Source organism: Callospermophilus lateralis, chromosome 9 (genome assembly GCF_048772815.1).
Source record: "Callospermophilus lateralis isolate mCalLat2 chromosome 9, mCalLat2.hap1, whole genome shotgun sequence".
Classification (NCBI taxonomy): Eukaryota; Metazoa; Chordata; class Mammalia; order Rodentia; family Sciuridae; genus Callospermophilus; species Callospermophilus lateralis.
Window position 1 is genome coordinate 28,829,433 of NC_135313.1, and position 16,552 is coordinate 28,845,984.

The following is a 16,552-nucleotide window of genomic DNA, read 5'->3' on the forward strand; positions in this document are numbered from 1 at the left end:
CTTGCTAGCTTCTAGTAATATATGCCATGCAGTTTTTACCCTTTCAAAAATTGAATCTTCATGCCACTGGAGTTTGTCATTGGTAGTAAAAGAAAAAAAAAATCATGCCAAATCATTTAGAAGATATTAAGTGCCAGCAGGCTGAGGGGGGAATAATCATTTGCTATTTTTTAATGGTTCTTTTATTGCACTTAATGTTTTTTGTTCCTTTCTCCTTTAGTTAGGAAAAAAAAAAAAAGGATTCCAAACAGTTCTTTTGATAACATGGTCTTTTGCCCCACTTTTATTGACAGGTTGTGGGAGGGGTTCTTTGAGATTATTTCCAAAAGGGACAGTTTTCTTTTTCCCCATCCCCATCACCTGGACTTCAGCTCTGTAGTCATTACCACCCAGTGTTCTTGCTTACAGATTTAAGAGTTCCTGCATAGTCGCGGCAAGTGTGTCACACCCAGGACCCAGTAGTGCAAGGTGGCATCATCCCATGCAGCTGATTCAGATGGGGCCTTGCTGAGTCGGATCGAACCTCCTCTTCTTGACATTTCTTCCAGAGTGCGTCAAAACAAGATGCAAGCAGAGGGGGGGAAATCCACAATATTAATCAGATGATGATAAGAGAGAGATGATGATGATGATAGCAACGCTAGTTCCAAAGCTAAGCAATCAACTCACACAGAGGCAGTAGCCCCAAATAACTTGAAACACACAAGAGCCAATGCCTTTGAATATCACTGTACCTCCCCACTAGACTATGCACTTGAGTGTAAAGCAAAAGAAACTTCAAATTGTTCATTTGCAATCACAGGCACACTCTGTGGCCCAATTTGCCCCTTATTTCAGAAGTAAATGACATTGCTCATTCACTAGATGAAAATCTTTACTGGGAGGCCTCTTCCATGTAGAGGCTCCTAGGAGAATGAGAAAAACTCTGAAAATCTTAGTGCTGTTTCCCTTCAAGCCTCCAGAGTTCTGGACCAGTGGATTTGGTCTTTGCCAAGGTGGCAAAAAAAAAAAAAAAAAAAAAAAAAGGCCTTGCTCTACTAGTTATCTTCTGCCTTGAGTGTGTGAGCTCCTTCCTCACTATGGAACAAGCATTTTTCATACTAGAAAGTTCAGAAACAGAGTACACAGTTAGGTGGCACACTCAAAGGAGAATGGACACAAGCTCTGGTTAGTTAAGCAAACGCAGCAGTTTAGCTTAGTTGAAAATAAGCAAGTTACATTGCTTTGCTCACAGTGTCCAGTCTCCTAAAAAGTGATTCCTATGTTTAAAAAGAGAAATGAAAAAAAAAAAAAAAAACCAGCAAGACACTACAAGGCAACAACAAAAGTTGGTTGCAACCTCCCCATGGTCTGGCTTCATGTGGGGCATCAAGCAAGGGCTCATGCATTATTTTGCATACTGGCGGGTGCAATGCTGCTGCCACCAAGGCATCATGCAAAACTGGAGACCAAGGAGTCCCCAAGTTCCTCATTCCCTTGCCACTCATCGGCACCAGTGGATACCCTGGCAGGCCCTAAGTACCAAAAAGATGACAACAGATTCCTCCTCTCCCATGAGTAATCCAAAATAAAAACACCACCAAAGATCAAAATATGGAGAAGGCATTCTGCAAAGTTTATATTTTTCCAAAGGACCACCTTGAAGGCAAACCTTCCCTTTCTGTTCTTAAAAATGTTTCCATTAAGACATCAAGAATGGCTAGAGGATGTGGCTCATCAGCCTAACAGATAATCCATTGCAGAGAACTCTATTTGCAACAGACCTACTTAGTTCTCTTCACCATTGCCACCCACTCTTTTGAGTCAATATTCTCAAAAGGAGACAATGCTGATCCTGCCCAGGAAAGAGGAAAAAACAAATGGGAGAGTCTCTCATAATGTATCTTCCACTGAGCTTGTTTGCTGTGGAGCACAGGATCTGTGTCTGCTACCCAAGCTCATGTTCCCTGAAGCAGAAGTTTAAGGAGCTACATTTCCCTTTGTGAGTCAGGTAGGAGAAACACAGACTGCCTGATTTAGAGAAATGACCCTGAAGGACCAGAGACCCCAAACTTGTTAGCTGTGTATTGCTAGAACTCAGAAGAAGGGTTAAACTAATGTCTCCTCAATTAATTTGAATGTAGAGGAAAAAACAAACCAAGTCAGGATTGTGCTTATAAATGACTGTACTGTGCACATCTAAATCCCTTAATTCAAATGCAGGGAATATCAGATAAACTCTCACGTCCCAGGTTGTAACTGTAGTGTGATTTGTTTTTAGAGGAGATATAACATTCTATTTCAGCCTGGCACTTAGGCAATCTACAGTGTTGAAAGGCATGTGCTCCTTTTAAAGGTTGATTTGTGAAGCTTATTTGTACTTTTTATAGAAACAATGCTCTACACTGGGTTCCTTGGTCAGATGAAAAATATTTTCATTGCGGAATATGAATGGGGATTCCAGGACCTTTTCCCTTTCACTGATGTTCCAGCAGGTCAGAGGCAAGCTACAGTATAGGGGAGGATGAGGACAGAGGGGGACAGCCTTGCAGCAAGACACTGCCAGGCCTCCTCACAGAGGAACCACAAATTCACCATGGTCCACCTTACATTGCAAATCATCTGTCCTGCATTTTTTTATATGAAAGCAAAATTCTTTTTGCTCAATTTTAATATGAAAGTATGGTTTTCTTGGGCAGGTCATTGTTGTCTCCCCTCCCAAACGGTTTCCCCTGGTTACCCTCTCCTGAGATTCTGAGGGCAATTACTTTCTAATAGCCATTAAAGTATTTCTGGGTCACTATAAAATATTAGCATGATCCATAACCTTCCAGTGATACAGTTTTTATCAATTTTTACTACTTCTGAAAATTTGGGCTTTAGTCTACAAGCTACATATTATGAACATCTATTTAAAATTTACCACCCAGGTATCAACAGCAATCTTACAGCTATAGATATCTTGCAGGGTCTGTGGTCATTGACTGCTATTATGTTCTTATCTTTCTCTGCTTAGTCCCCTTACCCCTACCTGCCGCCAAGGACTCCTCACTCAAACTTCTGCTAGACCACCTTGGACTGAATTCACATCCTCAGAGTTAAAAGAGTCATGGAAATACAGGGAATACATTGCATCTTCCTGGTCAGCCATCTGCTAAGTATGGATGATGAAGTACCTACCCTGGAAGTCCCAGGCATTAAGGGAATCCAGCTCCCTATTTTGCAGTGGGATATGGTCATGGAATTTAGAAAAGCAGGCATCTGGTTAACGCAGTCATAGGGAGACCAGCTAAAACTAATTCCATTTCCTAATGCTGTAAAAATCAAAATATGCTCCACTCCCACCCCCAATGAGGCACTTTATTTTTTTAATATAGTTAACAAGATATAGCCCTTTCAATTTCATTTTATAGGTGAGCATCAATAATCTTTTCTTTAGCATGTCCAACAAAATGGAACACAGGCCTAAAAGAGTCTCTTAGAGCCAAAGTCAGGCTTGGTATGAACTCATAGACCAAGTAACTTCTCAGAGACAGAAAACTGCATATGATAGTTACTTGCTTAATAAATGAATGCCTTCAGTGTCAGGAGCTGCTCCGGCAAGCCAGTATGGTCTCTGTTGGTAGTGGTTTCTATAGACTAAGATATTATAAGATGGTTGAACAGCTCAGTAATAATCCTAGAATCCGTGTGATTTGAGCTGTCAACAAACTGTCACTCTTACCCTCATGTTTTTTTCTACCATCACTGAGAATTTCTCTGCTCCTATTTCTCTGCACCATCAACCATGGTGTTGATAAATGATGTGTGCATGTAAGTGATCACTTTACTGATATCTAAATTCCTGTATTCAGGGTGGGGGATGTGTACTTGCTTAGCATGTGTGAAGCCCTGGGTATGGTATCCCTATACAGCACCACACACACAAAAAAAGAAAGAAAGAGAAAGAAAGAAAGACAGACAGACAGAAAGAAAGAGAGAGAGAAAAAAGTAATCATAAATTCCTATACCCAAATTTAGAGATTGTATATAATATCCCTGTCCAAGGTAATAAGGCCAAAGAGTCTGCACATAAGAAATTCATGCCTCATTTCTCCTAAGCTTGAGGGAAGATGCTACTGAAATGATCCATCATCTACCTGACGTGTTCCAGTATTGGGCAAAAACAACAGCTTTAATTATCTAGCGGAGCAGCATGTTATTCAGCATTACGTGTCAGGAGCCTCTGTGAGTCAACGAGGACAGAGGTTAGCAATGCTCTGTGCCACTGTTCACGACATTATTCTGTGTGGGTAGGTGATGAAGTGGAAAAGCAGTATAAGGTGAACAGAAATAATAGATATGGGGAAAGGTGGACAAATTGGTGTGCAATGTACCTATGTTCATTTTCCACAGGACTTCTTCTCAGAGTACATTCTGAGACTGTGAACACCTGGGAACCTATAGATTTAATGATCCCTCAGCATCCTCACCTCTGGAGTCCAGAGCAGTTACCAAAATACACCCACCACCTTACTCAACATGTCAGAATGTGTAAATTAACAGTAATAACTCACGTAAGGAAGTACTTTCTTCTTTAGGGGAATTCTCCAATCTTGCTTGCAGAAGTCTTGCTTACATTAACCAAAGCTTTCAGACTCTACCGTTTTACTAAATACGTATTAATTGTAGGATCACAATAATTTTGATAAATATCCATCACCATACACACACAAAGTACATACATTCACAAGTGCAAACACTCATATACTCATGCTTTTTAACACTTATTTCAGAAGAAAAGAATTATTTAAAAAAGGCTATGTGACAGCTCACAGTATAGAGGGATTTCTCACTTATGCTTGTATACTGGAGCAAGACATGGATGGTATGACACTTTCACATCTAAATTATTTAGAGTATTTCACCTAAAGGAATGTGACATTAGGAAAAAGCAATATCGTCCTTGGGCAATTAATACGTTTTCCTTTAATCTGAAAGTTTACACACTCTCAAATTCTTCAGGAGACTTTGCTAATTTCTTTGTTAGTAATACAAAACTAATTTCAGAAAAGATTCCCAGTAGGAATATATTTACAACAATCTTCTTTACAAATTATTTTCAACATCATATTGTAAAGGAATTTCTCTCTCTCTCTCTCTCTCTCTCTCTCTCTCTCTCTTTTTTTTTTTTTTTTTTGGTTTAATTTCTGCTGTGCTCAATGAATCACTCAAAGGTTTTCAGTTCAACTAGCAAATAACTGTACTTCCAAATTATCCCTAGACTAATAGTCTACAAAACTATACAAGTTGGGAGGAAACTTAAACATGATCATTTGGCAACAAAAGTCTTCTATTTCATGGTTAGAAGTCACTGTTTCAGGCTTAAAACAAACTACACAGCTACCACTAGAATCAAAAAGTAAAATCATGTAACATCCAATAGTCCATGTGACTTTCTACAAAATTTTCCCTTAAAGTGATTTTCAGAGTCACAGGGGATGGGAAGGGGCCTTGACTTGCTCAGTACCCACACAGCATGTACCCACACAGCAGTCTCCACCAAGCAAGCAGCAGAGGCTGGTTCTCACTCCCTATGTGACTTAGTATCAACCCCTACCTCTTCTCCTGCTCTTCATCTCTCACAAATAGAAATCATCTGCACAGGGCCTAATATACTTCTATACACAGTGATAAAGGCTTTTCCATTTTTCCCCAAAGAAACATGCAATTCAAGCTGTGAGCTAGGCCAGGCCACTGTTTTGAGGTCCTGCTACAGAATAGTGTGCTCTTATCTCCAAATACTAAAATGGTAAATTTGGCATTATACATGGTTGCATGGCAACAATGAATGGTGGACCGTTTTCCAGGTCTTTGATGGTAAGGTATCTTAATGTCAAGAAGGCATATCCCTGGGCATATTTATGACAAAGGCAGGGAGCATTATAAAATAAGAATGAACTATGGTATTGCTATAATGTAGAATGATGTAAAATTTTTAATAGTAGTAGAAATCAAACCCAGGGATTTGCACATTCTAGGCAAGTGCTCTACCACTGAGCCACAACCCCAACCCTACTATGGGACACTACGATTTAGCTAGAATTTGGCCAGCCCAAACAAAGACACATTTTTATGAGATGCCACATGAGTGACCCCCATCTGGGCAATGCCTTATTAAAGCCACGAGGAGAAATCCATATATCAGTGCCCATTTTGTGTATGTGTTTATGCAAATGTGCTGATACCAAACTACTATTTCACTGAACAAATTCAACTTCATAATATCTCTATAGAAAAGAAGTACCATTTGATACTATCTTTCCAAGCTGAAGCCACTCAAAAACTGTAGGCTTATTTGTTACATCTTGATAACAACAAAAAAAAAAAAATAGAAAATGTTGAATTTATTTAAAATATATTTTGGTGGTTCATCTGTCATAATCAGCTTCTAATAACATTTTAGCTGGCTTAAATACATCAAATTCAGTATCCCAAATATTAATTACAAAAAAGTTCATAATTAAGACAATTATTCCATTAGTTGGAAGAGAAAGCCTCCTATATTGAATAACTGGAAGGAAGCAAAGTGGGTTTTGAATTTGGCTAATGGGTTTTATTTTCCACTTCAAGTTGTTTCAATAGATCTGGTTGAAACCTAATTCATCACAGGGAATATTTGACATGGGAGTCTTACCTACAAATAATAATAATCAAGTCACCATAGGATAAAAAGTGATTATCCAATGAATCTAAGATATAGAAACAATCAAATTAGATAAATCAGGTTTAAAAGTTTTGATCAGAATTAAGGCTTATTTGTGATTATTCACTGTGGTCTATTTTAGCAAAATCTTAGTCAAGTGATCGATATGCAATCCAAAGTAAAAGGTCACTCAGACAACACACCAGGCCTGTCAGTTATGTCAATACTTGCAGTTAATTAGAAAATACTAAGTGTCACAAAGTCATTGATTTCAAATTCCAGCTGGAAACCAATTTAGCTGGTTAAGGAATTAATGAAAATATTTTTTCAATCTTGTTTTACAAACAAGGAAGCTTTTCCAAATCTCATATAATACGTTACATGTGAAAAATAATAACTACCAGGTTACTGAGGTTGTAAAAATTTCACCAGAATATAAGCCAGTTTTATACAGATATTAATAGGGATTTGTATTGATTTATTTCCAATATGCTTCCTTTATTATCTGTGTATACAGGAAAATATCTCAGAAGACTGGCTCTTACAGCCAATGTCTTCTACTGAAGAGCCACTTTGCTCTTAAATGAAAGCATGCAATTTTCTTTTCTTTTTTTTTGAACCAGGGTTTGAACCCAGGGGCACTTAACCACTGAGCCAGCACCCCCTACCCCCAGCTTATATGTATAATTTGGAAACAGAGTCTTGCTGAGTTACTTAGGGCCTGGCTAAATTGCAGAGGCTGGCTTTGAACTTGCGATCCTCCTGCCTCAGCCTCCCGAACCAAGCCAATGGGATTACAGCTATGGGCTACCACGCCCAGCTTCTTTCTACTTTTTAATGTTATCCCACTTGCCTGAGATGGCATTTGAAGCTCCATGTTCCTTCCTTTCTAACCCATTTCTAAAGTAAAAATATTTATTCTTTACAGTTTTACTGTTAAAATCTTGTAGCAGGAACTCAAAACTTGGTTATGTAAGCAGAAAAAAAGAAGTGCCAGAGCCACCAAGAAGACGACATGCGGCGTTGCTTACTTAAATCCCCAGCCTGTGCCCCCAAGGACAATAGCTGCTACCAGGATGGCACCAGCGATGGAGCCTATTATGAGATTGGTGGCACTAGGACCTGTGACAAAGGATCATAGGAAGAAAGTCATATGAGCCGACCACTTTCATCACCACAAGGGAAAAGCAGTTCAGTGGTTTCAGGAAGTAAACACTCTGTTGTACAAGATGGCTAAACATTTAAATTGCTTTTTTTTTTTTAAACTTAGCTTACTTGTACTTTGGATTCCACGGTGATTTATATGCCTTTAAATCTCAAGTTTCTGCACTGTTGACAGTTAAGTTTCATTAAATTCACCTTTCACAGAATTTGAAGCACAGAGGCCCCATTCGCTTTCATTGCACGTCTTGGGTCTCTTCCTTCCCCTTCCCCAATTCCATAAATCAAACAAATAAACGCGCACATAGAAAACGGGACTGCATTAGAATTAGCCCTAGCAGACTGACAAATGAGGGCACGAGAGGAAGGAAATTGATTCTACAAAAGTCTTCAGAGTGCTTTTTTATTCTGCACTTTGGAGACACTTAAAATTCAGAAGTCAGAGAGAGATTATCAATAAAGACCTGACTCTGAAGGCTTGCTCTCAAAGAAAGATATTCTTCACCGTTCTTTCTGTATTAAACACCAAAATGGGGGTCCAAGGGTAAGACATAAAGGAAGCGCAAAACTCATTTGGGTAATTTTGGGTAAGTGGAAAAAGAGATTCAATTGAGACTGTGTTTTAAATTCTCACTTACGAAGAGAAATCGGAGGCTTGGAGATATTAAAAATAAAGGAAGGGAAAGGAGGAGGGAAGGAGGGAGAAGGAAAAGGAAAGGAAGATAAGAAGCTTGAAGGACAGACAACAGGAAAGAAACTAGAAGGTAGAGCTTCTACCAATTGTTGAGTAAGAAATGACACATTGCAGTAACTCTATTACTCTCCTTCACTTGACATTTCAAAATCTAAGCAGTATTAAATTTAGTACAAGAATTGCCTTAAATGTTACATCCTCTAGGATGCCAATATATGCAGGTACCATGCCCCTAACAACAAAATATTAACCATGGAGCCCTTTCCCAGAAGTCACAAGGCAAACCTTGTTATTTTTTCTAAAATCCTCACATCCATATACACATTCATTTCCACATAAAAATTCTCTTTTCTGCTCACACTAGTCCCCCCAGCTGTGTACATAAATGGATAACACTTTCAGCAGCACTAAAATTGTATGCATGATGTTTTTGTCCAGAGAATAGCCAGTGCTTATGGACACCAGCAGGCAGGTGCACGACAGTTTCGTGGAGTCCCAAGGGTGCGGATCTCTTCAGGTCCCTGGGCTTTACTGTGGTTCTACAGAACATGAATCTCAATGGCCTTTAGAGATATGCCAATAATAATAAATAACAAAACCGAGAGCAATAAAAGCAGTTTTGCTGCCATATAATGAGCACTTACAATGTGCCAGGTGCAAATCAGAACATCTGACATATCGTCTCATTTGATCCTCCACATCACATATGAGGTAGGAACTATGACTATCCCTGTTCAATAGAGAAGGGAACAGAAGCTTCTAGAAGTTAGTAAGTGATGAAGGCAAGATCTGACTCTAAAACTTATGCACTAAATCAAGGGTCAGTGAACTATATCTGAATCTAACCTACGATCTGTTTTTCCAGAGACATTTTATTGGAACACAGCCGTGCTTATTAATTTACATATTGTTATCTTTTGCCATGGCTCTTGTTTTGCTAAGACAGCAATGTTGAAAAGTTGCAACAGATACCTTGTACCCCTGCAAGCTGAAACTATCTACTATCTGGGCCTTTACAGAAAGTTTGCTAACTTGTTCTGATGGAACTTTATTCCATTTACATATATTTCCTCCCCGCATTTCAGGAAGGAATCAAAATTTGGAACAAGCACTTAAGAAAATTCACATTTCCACGTACACACTCAAAATGGCAGATAACTTGCATTTTGCTAACTTAGAAAACACAGGTGGGCATCAAACAATACATAATCCATGAGAAATGATCTCTTGATCTCTGATTTACAATTCTAAACTGAGCCGACATGTTTAGGAAACTAAACCTGTGCTTGGAATCCTTAATGACTAGATGAAAAAGACACTATTATTTAAGGTAGAAAGTTTTAAAACAATCTATATTGTACTATGTGAATTTTATTTTGTAAATGCTATATTTACTTGGTATCAGGTTAAAATTTGGAATATGAAGGGAAAAAGTCAGAAAACTGCAAAAACAGTTCATGAAACAATAACAGACCAATTTTTATACACTTATACACACTTACCTGTCACAACCAGAAATAGCAACACTGGAAAGAATGGATGATAGAACAAACTGGGAACAGGACTGTGTTTACTACAAAGGCCATTTTGATTCTATCCATCTCTAAGAATCAAGGGAAGAATTATTAAAATCCATCCCTTCAATTAGTATATTTCAGGATGACAAAATTATGACCAATAAATAATGTAAAAAAATCCACATTTGGGATGATTTTTAGAAAACTACCTTTCTTCACAGAGATCTCTCATATAAACGTATCTATAGAACTGCTCTTGAAAAGGAATGTCACTGGGATGTATAATCCAGTCAACGGATCCAAGGTGAAATTTTACAGGGCAAAGTTCTTGTTTTCTTTAAATATTTTTACCTCTGTTGCATACTTTATTTTCTGACAAGTAAGGAGAAACAAAAATCTCTTTTCCAGTAGTTCAACTTCTCCTGGCCTAACTAGCTTCACAGTCTATACTGATGAAAGATGAGTTAAGATCCAAGGCTGGTCAAAGTCTTTCCATATAGAGGAGAATTCTTGTCACCTTCCACAAAGTGTGAATCTGGGGACCTGCTCTCCTCTTAATGGTATTTCAGTTCTTGGGTTTCCCAACTTTCATAAAAGAACATCCAGGTGGCACCAACTAAGGGGACTAAGGTAGACAGAGGCTGAAATCATCAACATGCCTGTGTTTTGGGCTGGTTGGGTAAAGGGTATCTGGTGATTCCTTAAGACACTAGTAATTTCTTCCTGAGTCACTGTGAAGTGTTACCACAGTAAAAAATAAAAATTAAAAAAAGAAAGTGTGACTGGCTACTTCTGCTATTTGTAAAGGCTCTCTCTGTAACTACACACAGAGAAAAAAATCCCAACGATCTTTTAGTCTACAGATTAACAATCTCATTTGGTAGTATTACATGGAGAATTGACAGCTATTCTGAGGATGTGGATCAAGTGCAGGACAACCTAAATAAAGACACCAGGAGAACTGTGCTTCTGAGAGCTTAATGGGCAAGTGGCACACAACACATTTATTTATACACTGAATACTTTTAACACAAACCCACTAGATGAATTGAAGCTTTTCACTTAAGGTGGTGCAGGTTTGGATTAAATATCTTTTGATTCTTAATGTTCCTTGCTCCCAAATATTTATGTGAACTTCACATTTGAATTTTTAACCTATTTTATAATAAAGAAATAAAAGCAGTCATCAAAATATCCTCTTTAAAAAACATTGTGCTGAAAACTCCTATATCATTCTAAATAAATGGAGAAAACATTCAGTGATTATCATTCTTATTATCTATAAAAAAATGCTCTGTGGATAATTCCTACTTGTTTAGGTGGCTTCATTTAATTGGTGAGGATTAAATTTATGACAGCAATCCTAAGAAAACATTAGCGTGAGAGCATTTTTGCCAATAAATAATGATAAAAAATGTTAAGCTTGTATTTGAAATTACTTTTATAAGTGGAGGAGCAATGGAAGTTTTGGATTAGTGCATTAATTGTAAAAATATAAGCACCCCCAAGGTTGTTTTATGCCCCACATTGTTCCAGACAGGAGAAGGTTCTACATTGCACGAGAAAGATCACAAGACACCAACACATCCAAATCATACCACAAGTTGTACCACCACAGGAAACACAGCCAGCAAGACACAGGTGGAGAAGTCAGGCACCACGCATCACCCGGCACACCAGGCACCGAACAGAAACACTCTGAAATGCACAAGGATGCTTACTCTATTCCCCACCCTGTGCCTCCAAAAATCACCCCCAGGGCCAGAATGGTGCCAGCCACAGCCCCTATGAGCCTGCTTGTGGCCATGTTCACTGTGTGGAGGGAAAATGGACATTTTTTAACAGAAAAATACACACTGATTTCACTCACATACAAAATAATCTATTCAGGAAATACTTCGAAAGTAAGTTAAATCTGGATGTCTTTGTTTGAAGGTTTGAAATTAAGATTGATATCTACGTTGAAAATATTTGAGGATAATTTTGAATTTACCTTCAAATTCTACATACCCTACTTTAAAACATATTCTCTCATAAATACTTTAAAACAAACAGTCCACTTTGAGTTCCAGTTCCTATTAGGTGCAAGGTAAAACTCAAATGTAATTTAAGTTATATAAGGGCAAATCTGTATTTATTAAAAAAGTAGTTATTAATACATATTGTCATAAGTTCTCAAACTGAAAGTATGCCCGACATCTTTTCAAAATTCAGAATATATAACTCAATTTTGCGAAAATCCTTAGAAATTTAAAACAGAGTCGTTTTTACATTAAGCACTTTTTACCTGGGAAGTTATAGAAAGGTATATTTCAAAGAGCTTTGCAAAGTTTGAATTGCTGTCTTAGAATATGGACATTTAGGTTTTTGTTTATAAACTCCAGAGTATGACCATGCACTGAGAGAACATTAAGGTCTCTGGGAAACTTCACTGGCTGCGGCAGATCACCAAGCTAGCCAATTCTGACAGAGCAGAAACTCTCAACACCTGTGCATCACCAAGTCTGTGCCCACAGGTGAGATGAAATCTGGGGTAGAAGTAGGAAGGTGGATTATTTAGGGTATTTTGTGTGTGTGTGTGTGTGTGTGTGTGTGTGTGTGTGTGTGTATGAACTTATAAGTGTATGGGTGTATTTACACTCATGTTTCTGTGTAAATCAAAAGGACTGGCTTCCACTGACCTTGCCAATGAAAACAGAGATCAGCTTCCACAAAGCTGCAATTCACAGAGACTGTGTGCTATGAGAAACAGTGAAATGAAACAAAGAACCAAGACTCAAAGTCATAATTTTTTAAGGCTCCATATTGAGCTGATTCACCTTTTCAGTAAATGTTCTTTCAAAGGAAGAGCAAGAACCTCACTTCTCTAACCCTGTGGACCAACTGCACAATTACTTCATTTTATCACAGGGTAAAAAATAGCAATGAGCAAGTCTAGAGTTATTCACTACACACTACCCAAGTTCTTAAAAAAACAAAACAAAGATGGGGTCACAACAGAAAACAGTCTACTCAGAGCGCTGAAGGGAGTGGAAGAAGACCAACCTATAAGGTGATGGTAATGTTTTTCAAATGTGATGATACATTGTAATCCAAAATAACCTCAACCACAGCTCAGCCTTTCAAATTATGGAGGCAAATACTGGAATGGAAAGGTATCCCAAATATAAAGCTTCATTTTTTAAAGCCCCTTAAAAAATCACTGCTTTCAGAGTACTAACTTAACTAAAGCACATAATTTTATAACTTTTTTTTTTTGAGGGGGGGGCGGGGGGGGAGGCCTTAGGTTTTAAGCTCTGGCTGTCAGAGCTGAAATACAGGAAACAGTCTTATTATCTCTTTAATTTTTATATAAGTCATATCAGATAAATTATATGAAAAACACTGCCCCATAAAATGTGATGCTAAGTGAATATTTGTTAATTTTTAAAACTTATAGTAAGATGAAAAATGAATAAAAATAGCAACTTTGAAAAGCCTTTTGTATTTGGTGTGGAATAATTTATCACTGTAGAAACATCAGAATTAGGCAGCCCATCCTGCCAATGTTAGAAACCCAACCATGGGAACAAGAAATTTCCAGAGGCTTCAAATGTGTATTCCAGATAAAAGGATAGAGTCCATAATCTCCCTTGAGAAAGGATAATCACCCTCAAAGGCTTAACTAATAAGTACTCTTAACACAAGACAAGATAAAAGAAAGTGGGGAGAAAGCTTTTCCAGAACTTTCCTCTACCCCCCTTCTCCTTCCCTCCTGCTCCTTTTAGTTCTGCTGTGCTGAAGATGCCTGTGAAGATCATCGGACTCTGTCATTTGGAGCCATGAGATAACCGATTGGCCCACAGAAGGGTGGATTTTTCCAAGGGTCATGTTTAAAAATGAAGGTTGCTGCAGCTGCTTTCCACAGCTACAAAGAATTTATCTCCTCGTTGAAATTTTTTCCTTTTTCTTGGGCCTATAACACAGCTGTATTTCTATGTTGGTTTATTTATTATCTAACTGCATTTGTTTACTCACTCATTCACTTGTTACCTACTCAAAGCCTCTTTTCTCCTAGGCAATGACACTGTGCACATGACCAGTTGCCTTTTTTACCCACTCACCCTACCAAACCTGAACCGGGAGCTTCCAGCAAACACAGTCTTCATATTACAAGCTTATTTGCTCCCTGAGGGTTGAACCCACTTACCTGTCACTCTCACATGTTTGTGAGTCCTGTTTATTACCTACCAGTATGTTTTCATGTTATTTCTGGGGTTTGTTGGTTTTATTAATTTTAGTCTTAGTCCCTACTCTCTCAGTTCACTTGGGCCAAAAGGCAGAATTTCTGATAAGTGTATTTTGATATTAAGAATCAAACTAAAATTTATCCTTTTTAAGATTATTTTATTTGTAGAATTCCTCTGCAAAGCATGCTTCAGACATTTAGAAATTGTGCTTGTTTGAAACCAAGTGGATGATTTCTTTTAGAGAGTTTCTGAAACAGGAAGGTACACCATTTCACCATGTGATTCCAATGACTCAAAAGGGGCTAAAATACTGCATCCCTGTGTACTTCAAAGGCAGGAAGCAAAAAATGTACTCATCAGTACTCTGTGGACCAAAGTTCTTTCTGCAGAGATTTGTTACTTCACTAAAATTTAGGCTGAGAAGTAAATATTAAATAAACTCTTCATACTTCACAGTATAATATTTCTGTTACATATTCCATCTTACTTAAAATTTCAGTGTAAGACATCCAATCAAATTTTCTTATTCTTTTCTATAGATTAAAAAATAAAGTTCATTTTTTGACATATTGGAACAAGTGCCTGATAGAATACCAAATAAATATTTCATTAAGAATACTATTCCAACTTATGTTTGTCGATGAAAATATGGAGTTTTTATGAACTCAAAATGAACTCATAATTACTAAAATATTTTATTAAAGTTTGGCAAATTCTTAAATTATTGGTGAGGTTATGGTTAATGAGAAAAATACTTAGGTGACATATAATTATACATGAGCATAAACATATATGATAGTGATAACGTCTGCAATCTCATGATCTGAACTATAAAATCAAAGATTTGTATCCACACAAAGAAAGTCATCAAAAGGGCATATGCAAAAGGTAAATGTAAACACTAAATAACACTCCTCAGGGTATTATTAACATTTAGTAACCACTGTTTTCAAAAATTGAATTCTAACAATATGATACTGCCTTTCTCCTCTAATTTCATAATAAGCATCACTGGCAAATAATGGCTCAGCTAATAAGCTTAATTGTTGCTTGGTTATTGTTTTGCCCTTTCTATTTATTATTGTGCTCAAAGAATGAACAGAATAACTTAATACTGTGCTTTAAATGAGGCAGTCTGGAATAACAGAAAAAGTGTTGGACTCAAGCTCAGGTGATCGCATTTTATTTTTGGCTCTACCATTAATGAGCTGTTAACCCTGATAATTAAATTAGTTTTCTCATTTGTAGGACGATAAGACTGGAATGAATTGCCTCTAAGGTCCTTTCTAATTTGATGACGATAGTAGTATTGATTAAGCCCAAGCTTCTTAGTGACAATCTCTGCCCATAAATGTCACTGAAAGTATTTTATATGTGCCAGTTTCTTCTCTTCCCTCTTAGAATGGTGATAACAGATGATTATCAAAGTATAAAAGTCCTCCTGTATAACATAATAAGCATTGTGCAGAAGTGTCTACAAATTGATAGAAATTAAATTAAATTACACTGTCCTTACAGCAAGTGGAAATTTTTTTTAAAGAGTTCAAATGTATTCTATCCTTGTAGAAAAAAATAATAATTTCCTTCAGGGATTTCAGTAGAAACAAGTTGAGAGAAGAGTTTTTGTAAATGGAATAAATGTCTGTATAGGAAAAAATGAAGTAACCTTTGTAATAGAAAATCTTTTTTGAAAATACTTAACTCAGCAAACTGCGGATGTGGTTCGGTGGTGGAGTGCTTTATGTGTGAGGCCCTAGGTATTCCATCCCTAGCACCACACACATACACACACACAAAGAAAAGAAAAATCCTTCCTCACGTGGTTCGTTTGAGAGGTTGGCTAGCATGCTTTAAACTGTGGGTCTACTGTAGACAACTTTAACAAGTACAGTGACTATGATGGCAGTGCTTTCATGCACTTTGAATCCCTACCCAGATGCAGAAGTTGAATTTCTCATTCTTCCAAGAGCTTATAATGAAAAAGGAAGAAATATTTTAAACACATTGATTCATTTCTGACATTGTGAAAAACAATGGAAAGAGAGCCATGGAATCTGCTTATTTTTGCTAATTTTATCTTGATCTACAGGGATGTAGTTGGGTACAATTCATCTTTTTTTGCCCCGATTTCATAATAAAAAGGAATTATTTTCATTTTGCTTCTTGAATTTTCCATATCAAAGAAGACCATTAAAATTAAATAAAACTAAATATTTGTAATACCTTCTCATTGCATTTTTCGAATGACTGTAGCTATTCAGATCATTGCACATGCTATGCATTTGGG

The 16,552-nt window shown here is 37.3% G+C and overlaps 1 protein-coding gene across 1 annotated transcript in view; it reads right to left on the reverse strand.

Annotated features, from left to right (window-relative positions):
• Positions 1-232: 232 nt before the first annotated feature.
• Adam23 (ADAM metallopeptidase domain 23) overlaps positions 233-16,552 on the reverse strand; it is a 164,565-nt gene continuing 148,245 nt past the window's right edge. The window contains exons 25-26 of the mRNA XM_076866096.2: positions 7,696-7,786; positions 233-541 (exon numbers count right to left, since the gene is read on the reverse strand). Of these exons, the coding sequence (XP_076722211.1) occupies positions 493-541; positions 7,696-7,786 (140 nt within the window). The 3' untranslated portion in view covers positions 233-492. The remainder of the gene's footprint in view (positions 542-7,695; positions 7,787-16,552) is intronic.